This window comes from Rosa chinensis, chromosome 2 (assembly GCF_002994745.2).
Source record: "Rosa chinensis cultivar Old Blush chromosome 2, RchiOBHm-V2, whole genome shotgun sequence".
Taxonomy (NCBI): Eukaryota; Viridiplantae; Streptophyta; class Magnoliopsida; order Rosales; family Rosaceae; genus Rosa; species Rosa chinensis.
The window spans coordinates 12,821,945-12,836,783 of record NC_037089.1 but is presented as its reverse complement, the minus strand read 5'-3'; the positions used below and the strand labels follow the sequence as shown (position 1 = coordinate 12,836,783).

Sequence of the window (14,839 nt, the reverse complement as noted above, 5' to 3'; positions counted from 1 at the left end):
AAATTCGACTTTAAGTAGGGGGTGTATTCGTAATTTCAAAAATATGGAGCATCCATGACCCAACTTGGCTGTATGTGGGCCCAAACCAGTGGAATTCATCCAATTAAAAAAGCGCTATAAATATTTAAGTTTTGCGCCAAACAAGCCCTACTTAATTTGGAAGCACGAACCGAATCTGAATGGCCGCTCTAGAAGAAGACCAAGACGACAACCAAACAATCAAAACTCACAACTCTCACACAATGTACAACGTGTCTTGTCGGTGGCGCACCAGAAATTTACTGTCAAATTGAGCATGGTTGGAGTGCCTGCACAGTCTAGCCCTTCCCCCGCCTTTACAGCCAACCGACGAGGTTTATGCTCATATTCCGGTATTTGCTAGCCAATCGCAGAGGAAACGATCCTTTTACCCAAATTGATTACCTGGTCTTCATCACTTCCTCAGTGGAGATCAAGTCTCTAAAGCAACAAAATTGCACAATTGTCGTCCTGTCTGGTATACACAGCAAAAACCACTCATCCCTATATTCTTCCTGCAACGGAAGCACCATGCTCTCACTGGTGATCTTTGGCACCATTTAATACTTGGTCTTCGTCGCTTCCTTAAGGGCGATCCTCTGCCCACTGCTTTCATACTTTGGGAGTCCCTGAAGCAAACAAAATGCACTATTGTACTCATATTCGGATACACAGCAAAAACACTTGTCCCTATTTTCTTTCTGCAGAGGGAGCACATGCTGTCACTCGTGATCTTTACCACCCCTTTCCCTTTTTCGTAGAGTTCTTCTTTAACCTGTTTTTACAAATTGATTTATTTAGAAGAAGTGTATGTAGCTGTCTAGGTTCAATTTAGTTAAAACAAATAGCCTGCTTCTCATATGCTATAAGTGGTTTTCTTGATCCTAACCAACTAAAGGGTATAAGCAAGATATATGCATACCTGCAGGTTATCGCTTTGTCTTAAACTTTTTATCACTGAAAGGTTCCTGTAAGCTTCACTAGATTTTCTCAAAAGAGGTCCCATAAACGGAAGCATGTTCTGCAGATAAATGACAATAATACATGACATCAGCACAATATCATACATTCAACAATCAAATAATAATATTCAAGGACAAACTTGAAAGATTCTTTTCCACTTTCGTAAGCATATTATGTTGTGGTAGATAAAGTCATAACTGAGAGTGATTCTTTTCTGCTCTCTTTATGATTTCATTTACCACAACATGAAGATAACTCTTTATGATTTTATCTATGAGGGCATAAAAGGAGAGTGACACTCATGATCAGCTTTAGTTATGCGATAGTGCAATACATATATGATCAGTACCTGTAGTTTAGTCCCCCTTGGCAAAAGTTTGAGAGCTTGAGCTCCATTTATTCTGTCCCACCTTCTGCTCAACAAATCAAGAAACTCATCAAGCATGATTGCTGACCCTCCTTCCTCACCAGACTCGTCTGCATCTGCATCTGCATCTCCATCACTCCTGCTACTGTCAGTGCCACTTTGACCGACTCTTATGTCATCTGCCACCTCTATTGCAGCAATTTTCTTAGCTCCGCGACCTCCTTTACTTTTAACTGTATTTGCAGAACCAACCTTTGGTGTTCCTATGTTCTGCGGCGATACCAAATTCGTAATCCGCTTCTCAAAGTTCTTGGTTGTTCTCTTCGGATTAAGATAAATTTGCAATAGAGTAAGGTATATATTGCCAGAAGATCTTGAAGACGGTTGATGCGCCAACGAATCATACACCCGATCACAATAGGACAGTGTCATCTCAGGAAGATGAAGCTACAAAGATCAAGAACTTAATCTATTCAACCGGAATTATAAGAAAAATAATAGATGATAAAGACACGCAAGAACTAAAAAGGACATGAGTTATTGGATGGTGAACATAAAGAACATACCTTGTGAACATATAGGGATAAGGCAAGCTCATGTTGGTTCATTTTGCCCAGCAAAATTGCACGCTCTTCATATAAAGCATCAGACGGAAGACGTTTCAGCAAAGCCTCTGGACTATAACCTGATATACTCTCTAAAGCAGACAATAATTTCTTTCTCGTCATGGAGTAAGTTTGCTCCTCCCATTTCTGCTGAGCACTTAAATCGGCATACCAGTCAAGGACTTCTGATAGATAGATATTTACCTGCCCATCACTAAATCAATGAGAATGCAGTTTTAATTGGTAAAAACAGGCACATAACTGCCAACATCTAAGTTTATAGATAGTATTACAGGGTAGCTTAAACTGGTGGCACAAAAAGCTTTTTGGCAACTCCAAATTGCTCTTAAAGTCCAACTAATGATTAGTTCTATAATTTGTAAACAATGAAGGCATCTTTACCATTTCATTTTGCAGATTCCCGGATATCCCATTTTCATCCATAGCAAGCATAAGTTCCAAGTATCTGGCCTGCATGTTTGGAGCATGCTGCTTCAAATAAGAGTTTACCAAATCAGCTGGAATATTTCCATTCAAAAAGAGCTCAATTGTCTGCGTTGGGCAACTTTCAAGGACAAGCATTGAATACTCCAAGACGAGCATGGGATCAGTGCCACAAAGAGGCTGCATAAGAAAATCAATGAAAGATGTAATCAAGATATTCCCCATCTTGTTCCAAACTCCAATGTAAAGGACTAACACAGGACCACTACTATATCTGAATTCCCCGTAATACAACTAGCACATTTGATTACAGAAAAGATCAAATAAACAAGCAAATAACATACCTTGAGATATTCAACAATTGACTCCGGCTTTATCTTTTGGATCACCTCAGGTGGCACTTGATTAGATTTTGACTCTTCTACTAACTGATGCAAAAGTTTGAGAGCTTCATGGTGCATTGAATTGCACTTGTAAAGTTCTAACAAAGCAGCATGATGATTGCTTTTTAGGAGAATCTACTCGCATATTTTTACATCACAGTAATTAAGACCTTTCAGTAATTCCACGGCCGCTGAAGACTGTCCAGTAAGAAGTAGAGCTTGAAGTAGGGCTGTATCCAGTATAGCTGCCATCTCCCTAGCACGGGAGGTAACTGGAATGCTGCCACGCCCCTTAGGTACCAAATATAATGTCAGTTATTTGTTGTTACACAACTTAAGACCGGGAACAGTTTCAAATTAGCGTTAGACAAAGGAGTGAAGGACTATTCAATTTGTGCTAGATTCAGCACACACACAACACACAAGGTCACTAGACTTAATTGAAGAAAATTAACTTCTGGAATTTGAGTTATTTATGGTAAAGTGTACAGGTATGTAGAACTCTTCCATCTGTTACTATAACAACTCTGATTTTAAGTAAAGTAAACATATCTATGCCTTTTCTTTTAATTAAGATTCATAAGAATCAGTTTCAGAAGTAGAACTCTTCCATCATATTTAAGTTTGAACAGAAGAAGAAAAAACAGCAAAGAAAATCTAGCATACTAAATTTGGTTACAAAATGCTAATCAAACATTGCATATGTACTTTGTCAATCAACACCATATGTCATACTGAAATATGGAAAGCACATATTAGAGAAAGACAACTTATTTACCTTGTTTGTCTTCTTATACCTATTAGACTCATGGGATGAGAATTTGTCTCCAACAGCATCCAAAACAACCTCTTCTGTCCCCTCAGCAGTAGCTTTTTCAATTATGCTGAATCTCTTTTTCTGCAAGAACTTAATGAGAGCCATGAGAGTGTTATGGCTCATTTTTTTGGACTCAAGTGCTGCACTCTCCTGTGATTCCAGCACATGTGACAGTGCAGAGGGTTCCGTATCATCTGACATACCAGATGAACCTCTTGAGAGATATGATGAGTCCCCAGGTATATCCATCAGTTTGTCTGGATCGGATATCATGGTTGTCTTAGGAAGAACAATAGAAGGATACATAGAAAGTACATAGGTTATATCTACTTGAGATGCCACGAAATGCTCCATGGCATCCTCATAGTCCCCAGTATCAAAACGATGGTGAGCGCATCTGTAACATAATAACAGAAACTCCTTTAATATATAATAAAAAGGCATAGAATGAGCATGATTAACAATGCAGCCAGTCAATCACCTTATATGGATTGAAGCCTCCTTTGCAGCTCTAAGGCTTGCTTCTTCAGGCGGAAGCAGCTTACATAATGACAAAGCTTCCTCAAACTCGCCAGATGCTGTTAATTGTACAATCTACAAGGAAAATATACAAGTCTTACACACGAACCAAAAGAGATTATGCATCCACAAGCTGTAGTCAGCTACCGTTAGCAAGAGCATTAGGAATACCTGGGCACCAAGAGGGACAGGGAAGAGACCATAAACAGCATAGTCTAATGCAACAATAGCAGCATTGTTGCTTTGGAGAAGACGACGAGCATTTCGAAGAACAACCGTTTGTATCAATGGATATGGCGCTCGTAGGGACCGAACCTGCAAAACACAATTGCCATCATCACCTAGCATCTTACAAAAGAAAACAAAGAAGAGCAAACAAAGCTTAAAATACGAGTCATAGCAAACTACCTCAACATATCTCGATAACAGAGCTATTCCATAGGCCTTCTGAATAACAACAACCGTAGGCGCCTCAGACCAACAAACCCTGCCTTCATGAGCAAGTTTCCCATTTTGGTCCACGAAAACCCCAATGTTATCCTAAAACACACGAAATTTGAATCACCAAATCAGCAATTGTTTCACTTGACATACAAATCAAATGGGAAACACAAACTAAAAGCAATACCTTGCCGAGAAGAAGCTCCCCGGAAGGAATAGGAACCACCAGCGGCGGAGCCAGCCTCCCCGAAGGAAACACATCAGTCAATGCACCAGTTGTAGAATTGAGTATCATATAATCTCTCCTAATCCCTATACATATATTCTCTCCACACCATGACATAGACTTCACCACATCCGGAACTCCGAATTCCTTCACCTCCACGAAACCTCTTCCACCTGAAACAAATCATTCCAAGTTACATCCAACCTCAGTAAAATTTGGTAAAATTTGAAGAAGAAATGACGTGATTACCGTCGTGTCGGAAAATACAGACTTTCTTCTGCCTGGCGAAGCACAGGAATCCGCGGCGGTCGTCCCAGGAGTACACATTGGCGCCCTTGGCCTTGGTGATCACGGCGATGGTGCCCAAATTCGGGAGGCCGTGAAACGATATCGTTTCGGAGAGGGACAAAAGGAGCTCTCTGGATTCCAAGACCTCCATAGAGAGCAGCGGCTTCTTAGAGAACCCGGCGATGTTTCTCTCGAGGGAGTAGGGTTCCTTTTGGAGGGATTGAGTGTGGTAGTCGGAGGGTGGGGAGCGGGAGCGGGAGCCGGAGGAATCTGGAGCGTAGATTCTGAGGGATCCATCGGAGCAGCCGAGGAGGAGCTTAGGGCCGTACGATTCCCATATTAACAAAACAAGGGATAGTTTCCCATATTTATATAGCATGTTAACAGCAAAGAACTATGCATTTACATAATTAACTTACTTCACAGTACTAAATACTTTAAATCACAATGATAATCAAACAAGAATTAAAGATACAAACAAGAAAGCTCCGTGAAAACAAAGTTTAGGGATCAATGAACATGGTCAGGAACTTAGGCCATATAGTAACACTACACACGACAAGTCACTAAGCTTTGACTCTATCTTATTATTCAACCTCACCCTTTCCTTCCTGGGCATCACCACTAGACCACCCCACCCTATTATTCATCACCTCGTCCTCTTTTCCTTTCACACACACTGAACACCACGACCTCACCTCACTCTTTAGCTCTCTCTTCCTCACCCCAACCATCTCTTTTTTTTTTCTTGCAATCACCGCCAGCACTCCACTCAATCCATTTCTATTTTACTCACCCACCGAACCAATTATCCCACCATATGCCAGCAAGTTGCAGACCTACAACCACACACCCTCTATTTCTTCAACCTCTCTTCTTCAAGATCTCTTTTTTACCTGCATATCAGACCCAAATCCACCCCTCTTCGGCGGAGAACCAAACTGAGTTAGAGGAAGCTCTGATCGGCGCACCGGATCTTCAGGCCGAACCCGGCCAACGACGGAGAACTGGTCGCAAATGAAGGCTGAGAGAGAGAGAGAGAGGACTTCTTCGACCTCCTCGCCGGAATTGACATCAGAGCCATATTCGCCTCCATGCTCGTCGCCGATGAAGGCTGTGAGGAGAGAGAATCGTCGCGGATGAAGGCCTTGAGAAGGGCGCTTTGAATATGACTGACTGACAATTTAATAATTAAGTTGAGGTTAAAAATGATATTTTACTATTAAATTGGGTGAATGGGCAAACACATCTGTTAGTTGAGTAAGTGAGTTTAAAATTCGGCATTGGGTCAGGGACCCAACATAATTTTTTTGTTTTGTTTTTTAAACAGAAGACACGCATATCTGGGCTTTTGGAAATTCTTTTTCTTATTTTATTGGTTGGTGTCAGCTCATGTACCAGTCTACTTTGAACCCTTACTGCTATTTTAGTAATGCAAACCATCAATTTTACTCCTTCGAGTAAAGAGTATTATGACGGAAAAAAAAAAGAGATAATGGAGAAAATTCGGCGCTGTGAGTTGTTTCAGTCATCCGGTTCGACGTCGAGGGTCTCTAATTCTTATTCAGTCCTCGCACATCAATTATATAGTTACAACTCTAGATACTTTTGGTACAATTTCTATGGATGGTCTATATTTCCATTTACTTCTTAAACATTTGTTTAGAAGGGAAGCATATATATTAGGACACTTTATGATAAATTTTGAACAAATACATGAACTTAATTTGCTAAAATCCAACATGAACCGTTGTCAACTACATCTTTAGGCGCCTTGGCCATTGTCAACTATATCAAAGTGCAGAACAAATCAAAACTTAGAAGTTGCAGTGTAATCTCCAAATGTAATATATCATATGGCCTTTGTATTAAACCAAACTATAGCTTTCCATACTCCATACAGCTCGTAGACTTTAAAGCCAAATCATTCTGCAGCACCATAGATCTATCAAGAAGTTAACTACATAAAAACATGATCTCTTACAAAAACAACACAAATTAAGTTCATTACTCCTATTGTCATTATTAACAAAATCAGTAAAAAACAATAAGAACAAAAAGATAAACTCACGATACTTCTATCAGTTCTATGTTCACAACATACAGAAATATAATAAAATTTAGATACCTTCAAATGCAAAGGCTTGATCTCCAATGCCTATATATTATGTTTGGCTGTTAGTAATTAAAATACAGATGAGCTGCAAAAAAATAAAAGACTGAAATTTGCAGCAACTATTGACATAAACAAAACTTAATAGCTAACAGCAAGTAAAATACCTTTCAATCAAATTGAGATATTTAGTGCCTCTCCATAGCTCAAGTCTTGTGTTTGTTTTCTGATCTATCTCTTCCCCATTTGCACTGAAATTGTGAAAGGCAAACTGCTGCATTTTCATGAACAATACAATTGCATTACCAAATTTGTTGGAATGGAAAACAAAACAGAAAATACTTTTGCATAAACTGCTGAACATGCTTTGGAAAAATATGATACCAAAATTATCCAAAAGTATGAGTTACAGAGATTTGAATATTCAAATAACAAACATATATAAAGCCTAGAAAAAATTACCATTGTCCCTAAAAAAAAAAAAAAAGACAAACAAACAGGAAGAACTCTAGAACCTTACATGGAAACCTTGAAAGAATAGTCCTTACAGCTAATCAAATTGCTGATTGGAAAGAGAAAATGGAGGGGCATGACATATACCTATACGTATGCTGAACTCATTAAATTCCAAAGGAATAGTGACGCTTGATGGGAAATGGAAATAAAAGTCATAGAGGTTCCTAGCTTGGTACCCCTCAGATTTAATAAATTGGAAACTGCCAGAACCAACCAACTTGAGAGAATTAATAGTCGAGAATAATTGCAGCTTACTACTGTCTTGTTCATACCACAATCATAGCATGGGCATATTTTCACCACCATTATGAGATGCATATTTTCAAACTCTGGAGACATGAAGGGAAAAAAAAAACGTAAATGCTGAAACCAAAAAGCAATTGGGGAAAACCAAGGTCAATTAAACAGAGGAGAAAAGAGAAAAACTACAACAATACAAATATGAATACATATATCAGTGGCGGATCTACATACAGCCTTGGGCGGGCTGGAGCCCGTCCGAAAATTTTGGGTCTAAAAAAAAAATAGATATATACTTAGTTTTTTTTTTTTATTAGGTATGGTCCCGTCCTAAACCCACTCCAAACTCCACTACTCCAGTCGACCTCTCCACTTCGTGTCTTCGTATTCGATTCCTTCTCCAATCTCCAGTTCGTCGCCTCCAGTCCTCCTCCTCTAAACTCTAGCAGAGCTCGGCTAGTCGGCTTCTCCACTTCAAGTCTCAGAGATCAAGAGTTCAAGACATCAATAGTTCAGTCTTCCTCCCCAAAGTGCTTCGATTCCTTCTCCAGTTCGTCGCCTGACTCGCCTCCAGTCCTCCTCCTCCAGTTCGTCGCCTGACTCGCCTCCAGTCCTCCTCCTTTAATTGAATGTAAGATTTTGTTTAATTGAATCAATCCAATTTGGGGCAATTTCTAGGGTTAAGGATTGATGTGAAATTCAATTTCGTAGGTTGTATTGGATTGATGATTTCATGGATTGAAGAATGAAGGTTGTCTCTTGGTCTGGAATTCTGGAAATCTGGTATGCAGCTCTGATTTCTCTCCGACTTCTTGGTTCTGCAGTTCTGGGTTCTGCAGTTCTGCAATTTCTTAGGTAGGGCTGGTGTGTTCTGTTCATTGTGCATTAGTAATTAAGGTGGATTTGGGATTTTGGGTAGGTGGTTTTATTCATGATTGAATGATGGATATGATATAAACCAAGAAAGTAGTGTTAGAGTAGATATGATTGAATGGGATTTAAGAATAATATAAAGTATAAACCAGCTAGTGTTAGAGTAGAGAAACATATATACTTGATCAGTTGATCGATTACTAAACAAGAAAGTAGGGACCAATTATATAGAATGAGAATGAGAAATTTCCAGCTTTCTATTTAAGCTCATCATCTTTCGCAATTCACTGTATTCACATATATATAAACCTCCAGGGCCAGCTAGTTTTAGTTTATTTGTCTTTGTCTTTGCACCATCAACATGCTCGACCTAATCACTATTGTCAGCTTCTTTCGTTACCAACAACTCTCTTTCATATAATTTATATTGTGGTTTTTTATTTATGTTAAATTAGTTATTATGAAAAGTAGTTAATTCAGAGTTAATTTCTTAATTTATAGGTGTTAGAGTAAAATGTCTAGTTTTGACTATTCCTGTTTCTACGGCGACCACTGAAAGGGCATTTTCAGCTATGAACATCATTAAGAATAAACTTAGAAACAAAATGGAGGATGAGTTTCTTGGTGATTGTATGGTCCTTCACATTGAGAAAGAATATGCTGAATCTATTGACAATGAATCGGTGATCAAAGAGTTTGAAGCTTGTGGAACTCGTAGAGTTAGATTTAGTTAGTTTAGGTTCTTGTATTGCATTGCACGTTTATTTTGTTGTTGATTTTGTTTTTTATTTTTGTATAGATATGCATTTGAGGGGTAAGGCTCACTACGTCCCCCCTGACTAGATGTACTTTTTTTTTAATTTATAAAATTCTCTCGCACCGTCGAGATTCTCCATAATATATATATATATATATATATATATAATTTTTTTTTTTTGTTTAAGAAATTTAGCCCGTCCAAGGTTCCAATCCTGGATCCGCCATTGACATATATGGAACCAAGATTAAGGGATACCTATTGTTCACTCTTCCATTTGAACAAACAAATAACCTCCTTACGTATCTTCACCAAAAAACAATCAATTACTATATAAAGACCAAATTCAAATAGTGAAAAGGTAAAGTTTCAACCGAGGAAATCCCTAATCCAAACTGGCAAACAAATCTAACAATGAACCAACTATTAGCAGTAAAGGCGCGGCCTACCAGTAATTGTACTCTCCTCCTCTTTCTTCTTCTAGGTTTGAATATGCCTCTTTTCTGTCTTATTGGGTTTCAATCTCCTTTTCTATAATTTGTATCTGACAGTTGAATCCATCTTTTCCCAAATCATCTCCCACGATGTCTAAAGTCTTCGTTTCGTGAAAAAGTTCGTGCGTATGGTTGCTATGGCAGTTTTTCTTTTCTTTTTTCTTTTTTTAAACGTCTGCTGTAGGTATATAGTATTGGTTTTACCATAATGCCCATCAAAACAAATTTTCTTTTTTCATTGACTAGTTATGTCTTGTATGGTTTTTTAGGCACTCTTATTTTTGGTGAAGCCTTTGACACAAAAGGATCGCTTGGCTTTATAGTAGTAGAGATAGATAACATGATTAGAAATGGAGGCGTAGAGTTGGTGTCAAAGGCTTCACCAAAAAGTGAACTCCCCATACTACCCATCATATATGAACAGTTCGACTTAAATGAAAAACATGAAAGAAGGCTAACAACGTAAAATACAAAAAAACAATTGAGAAAAAACAAATACGGAATGATTAGACGAAAACAGAAACTGCCAGCAGTTTGCACGATCTCCCCAAGAACTACTGCCCGGGAGCACGATTGGAGACAGAAGACGAATGTGGGAGATGATCGGAGTAGATATGGCTTCATCACCATTCACCCCACTCTCAATTTACGGTTCATATAAAAGGAGCGAAGGGATAGAGGAGCAGCGCAAAATCAAACCCAGAAAGAGGAAGAAATTAGTACCAAAATCGGTGATTCCAGATTCACCTAGCCAATTGTTATTGGGTAATTTTCAGATTTCGTTCTCCGTTGATTTGGGTATCCTATTTCTGATATATCTGGTATTCTTTGTTACTCTTTGGATTGGATTATCGCTGTTAGGTACTTTGTCTGCAGAGCGGATTCTCGATCAAACCGGAAACGCATAGAAAGTATGGAGGAACTCGGTTGACAGTGTTGCTAATTCACTTGAGGTCAGACTTGATAAGTGTTCCCACATTTCGAATTTAATTTATTTGGGTTTTCGTGATTTTCTGAATTTTGCAGATTATATGTTTGTATTTATTTGCTTTGCTTCGGTGTACCTCATTGCCTAGTTATGTCTTGTATGGTTTTTTAGGCATTCTTATTTTTGGTGAAGCCTTTGACACAAAAGGATCGCTTGGCTTTATAGTAGTAGAGATAGATAACATGATTATGGCCCCAAAATGAGTCTTTATTTGGGTCACGGAATTGGAGTCTTGCAAAAGAAAATTCAATCATGTTTTCCCTTTTTAAAAAAAAAATATATATATATTCTCCGACGGAAGAGAAAATATTGTTGAAAATATATAATTTGTTATAAACTAGAGAACAAATGAGAGATAGAACTGGAGGAGGTAAAAATATGTATTTCATTCTCATTAAATCCTTTATTTCCATCATAAGGACATAATTCATGAGTATTTACAGTAGACAGCCACATACATATAATATTTACAACATGATTCAAATTATCTCATTCTTTTTTTTATATTTATTATTGACTTTCTAATATTTTATTTCATTATTCACAAACTTTTTAACAACTTTCTTGACAACTATCTTTACATTATCAAGAAAAATTCAAATTTCCTTTCAAACAAAAAATCTTCACATTACCAAGCACCGGAAAATTGTAGAAAAATTAATTTCTCATCTTATAAAATGACAATAAAATTGCTTTCCTTCCTAAGAACGAAATGAGACCCAAAAAAACAAAACTTGAGTACGTGTGGAAGCCGAGTAGAACTGTACGAGTCTTCACGAAAGTACAAACAGTAAAGTGGGATCCGGATCCCGTGCTTGCCTACCTTCCTCCTTGATAATTCTTGATTTTTATTATTATCCCTCGATTAAATATCCGATGGCCACCAATTAACCACATCTCCTTATGAACAGTAGAATCCTGAACAGTGTCCTTTGGGTCCTCCACAACTCCAATTGTACACCAACCACAGAAGAAGAAAAAGGTTGAAACTTTTAACAGTCTCTTCTTCCTCCACAATCCTTCTCTGAGAGCCATATTCCAATGTCGTCTTCGTGTGCGGTTTCGACTTCAGTGAGAACACAGTTGTTTAATTCAGTGCCTGAGAACAGGTTCATTGCCCCTACAAGACCATTTCAGTACCATAGTAAGCTTGTTCATTTTACTTTCAGTCAATAAAGTTTGAATCTTTTGCTTCTGGGTAGTGAAAAATTTACCGGGTTGTTGTTGGTTTACTTTGAAGGAAGTAAATGTGTGATGAGCAGGAGGGGTTTTGCTTTTACAGGAGTTGCAGCTGCAGGGCTTTCAGTAGTGGGTTCTTCTTCTTTGGCTACTGAGCCTGCTCAAGGTTAATCCATTTCTTTGCTACCTTATCTCATTTGTTGTTTTGTTTTAGTTCTTATGATTCACTGTGCGGGGGGTTTTCTTTTTGGCTATAGGTATTGAAAGACTGCCTTTCAAACCAGAGGGGTACAATTTTTGGACTTGGAGAGGTCATAAAATTCATTATGTCGTGCAAGGAGAAGGGCCTGCTGTTCTTCTTATTCATGGTTTTGGTGCTTCTTCATTTCACTGGAGGTTTGTTTGCTTCTTTAAACCCATCTGCTCCAGTCTTTCCTTTAGTGTTCATGGTTTATTGCAAGTGCATTGGCATGGTTGCTTGTATATTCCTTTAGCTTCAGTTTATGTGTTTATAGTTGCTTGCATAGTCCTTTAGCTTGGTCCACCGTTTGGTTTTTCTTGCTTCTGCAATTCAAAACCATTTGCTGTCAATTAGCATTGAGTTGCAAGAAGTTGGCTCTTTTCTTGTCGTAACCTTATTACTATTTATATGGTTATTCTAAGGGTGGCTGTATGTGTAGTATCTTTCATGCTGTCCGATCTCCCACTTAACAGGTACAACATACCAGAGTTGGCTAAAAAGTACAAGGTTTATGCTGTAGACTTGCTGGGCTTCGGTTGGAGTGAAAAAGCACTGGTTGAATATGATGCCATGATTTGGAAAGATCAAGTAGTGGACTTCTTGAAGGAGATAGTGAAAGAACCAACAGTTTTGGTTGGAAATAGGTAACAATCTAAAATTCAAAGTGTTACTGTGGTATCTGAATATTCCTATGTGGCCAATTTAATGACTTTGAGGACTTGTGAATGGGGATGATCGTGATTTTGAATTATCATACAATCTTCTTTAGAGACCAACTTGCATTAAATTCACAATTGCAAGCTGGAAAACATGTAGTATTTGTATTCTTTCTGATGACATTTGAAATAATGATTTACCACTCACTGTAAATTTTCAGCCTAGGAGGTTTTACTGCTTTGGTTGCAGCAGTTGGATTGCCTGAGCAAGTAGTTGGAGTTGCACTATTGAATTCAGCAGGACAGTTTGGAAATGCAAATAGTGAACCTGAGAAGTCTGACGAGGAAACAGTCCTACAGAAGTTCATCATAAAGCCACTGAAGGAAGTTTTCCAGCGAGTAGTACTTGGATTTTTATTCTGGCAAGCAAAGCAGCCCGCTCGCATTGAATCCGTTTTAAAGAGTGTAAGTTCCTTGTAGTCTTGAGTATATTATCCAGCTTAGTGCCTTAGTTTAAATAATAAAATTAATAAATGGGCTGCTTACCAAGCCTGAAGTTTAGCTCACAGTAATGAGTCCAGCTTCATCCCAATCCCCAGTTCCTATGCAGCTTCATCGCGATCCCTAGTTCCTATGATATTGCCAGTTGATAATTTACTGCCTCATGTAATCTATTTGCCCTCAAAATCCTTCATAAAATTTTATGAAATCGTATGTCTAAATTACTTATTTTCTCCAACACAGGTGTACAAAAATACCTCCAATGTGGATGACTATCTGGTAGAATCCATAACAATGCCAGCAGCTGACCCCAATGCCGGAGAAGTCTACTACAGGTATGTGAAGATCTCTCTCCAACATGCATGTCATGTTCTTCTCCGCATGAAATCAGATGGTCCGACTAAGAATGAAGAAGATAGCGAAATCCTGAAAATTTGTTCATAAACTTTGTCTAGCAAAAGTGGCGTCTGATAACTTTCTATTTCTGGTGCTCTTTTTTTCTCTTTGTGCAGATTGATGACGCGGTTCATGTCAAACCAGACCAAGTATACTCTTGACAGTATCCTAAGCAAGATGTCTTGCCCATTGTTGTTGCTCTGGGGTGACTTGGACCCATGGGTAGGTCCTGCCAAGGCTAACAGAATCAAAGAGTTCTATCCAAATTCGACTTTGGTAAATTTGCAGGCTGGCCACTGTCCACACGATGAAGTTCCAGAGCTTGTAAACAAGGCTTTATTAGAATGGCTATCAACTTCGACAGCTGAAGCCTCTCTCCAAACAGTTTGAACACAATACAAGTTTCTTAGCTGCTTAGCAATGCCTCTCATACTTGATCTGAGGTTATACTTGTAATACACTTGTAAATCCATTTATCAAAGTACTACTTGAGTCATCTTACCTGCCTTCTATAAATTTGTTCTTTCTTCATTGAACTCATAGGATATCTTGTCTAGACGCCACAGCATTTGTCCAGGATAGACTAATCCAAATGATATGCTGTCATGGCGTGATGCTATGCCGAGCAGTGATTCCGTTCTATGTTACTATCTTTACCAGAGGAAAGATAAGACACAGACGAATCCTTAGAAGTTACAGGAAAAACAAAGACTTTTGTTTTTTACCCCCTTTATTTAGCTGTATATTTGACATTCCCAGCAGGCCAGCATATCCAACATTGTTACCTTCACCAATATCTCTTCTTCGTAAGCAT

The 14,839-nt window shown here is 38.4% G+C and overlaps 2 protein-coding genes and 2 long non-coding RNA genes across 7 annotated transcripts; 2 read left to right on the top strand and 2 right to left on the bottom strand.

Annotated features, from left to right (window-relative positions):
* Positions 1-3: 3 nt before the first annotated feature.
* LOC112190487 (vacuolar sorting protein 39-like) lies at positions 4-6,238 on the bottom strand. The gene is given in 12 exon segments (XM_024329917.2): positions 4-793; positions 941-1,039; positions 1,331-1,795; positions 1,915-2,157; positions 2,356-2,577; positions 2,742-3,071; positions 3,559-3,994; positions 4,079-4,191; positions 4,288-4,431; positions 4,525-4,656; positions 4,745-4,956; positions 5,033-6,238. Coding segments are annotated over 12 exon segments (3,156 nt in total). The 5' UTR covers positions 5,451-6,238; the 3' UTR covers positions 4-451.
* A 692-nt stretch (positions 6,239-6,930) lies between these two features.
* Positions 6,931-7,824, bottom strand: LOC121051459. The gene is made up of 3 exons (XR_005805781.1): positions 7,785-7,824; positions 7,352-7,458; positions 6,931-7,272 (listed from the first exon to the last, which is right to left on the bottom strand). It is a non-coding gene; the product is annotated as an uncharacterized LOC121051459 (long non-coding RNA).
* Positions 7,825-8,243: 419 nt separating this feature from the next.
* Positions 8,244-9,645, top strand: LOC112189664. The gene is made up of 3 exons (XR_002932030.2): positions 8,244-8,571; positions 8,652-8,795; positions 9,315-9,645. It is a non-coding gene; the product is annotated as an uncharacterized LOC112189664 (long non-coding RNA).
* A 519-nt stretch (positions 9,646-10,164) lies between these two features.
* On the top strand, positions 10,165-14,540 carry LOC112187420 (pheophytinase, chloroplastic). 4 transcript variants are annotated; one of them, XM_040514494.1, is made up of 9 exons: positions 10,165-10,829; positions 10,926-11,017; positions 11,967-12,196; positions 12,335-12,397; positions 12,489-12,627; positions 12,946-13,116; positions 13,350-13,593; positions 13,873-13,964; positions 14,142-14,540. In XM_040514494.1, the coding sequence occupies exons 3-9, from the start codon at positions 12,094-12,096 to the stop codon at positions 14,413-14,415; spliced, it is 1,086 nt and encodes a 361-aa protein (XP_040370428.1). In that variant the 5' UTR covers positions 10,165-10,829; positions 10,926-11,017; positions 11,967-12,093; the 3' UTR covers positions 14,416-14,540. The 4 variants fall into 4 exon arrangements, with proteins under 4 accessions (XP_040370428.1, XP_040370426.1, XP_040370427.1 ...); XM_040514492.1 differs by having other exon boundaries at positions 12,293-12,397; XM_040514493.1 differs by lacking the exon at positions 10,165-10,829 and having other exon boundaries at positions 10,860-11,017; positions 12,293-12,397.
* The last annotated feature ends 299 nt before the right edge of the window (positions 14,541-14,839 follow it).

Bases quoted from the DNA above. Each gene is read 5' to 3' on its own strand.
- LOC112187420 (XM_040514492.1), top strand. From the start codon at position 12,094: ATGTCGTCTTCGTGTGCGGTTTCGACTTCAGTGAGAACACAGTTGTTT. The intron at 12,197-12,292 runs GTAAGCTTGTTC...TTTACTTTGAAG, and splicing joins AAGACCATTTCAGTACCATA to GAAGTAAATGTGTGATGAGC. The intron at 12,398-12,488 runs GTTAATCCATTT...TTTTGGCTATAG, and splicing joins GGCTACTGAGCCTGCTCAAG to GTATTGAAAGACTGCCTTTC.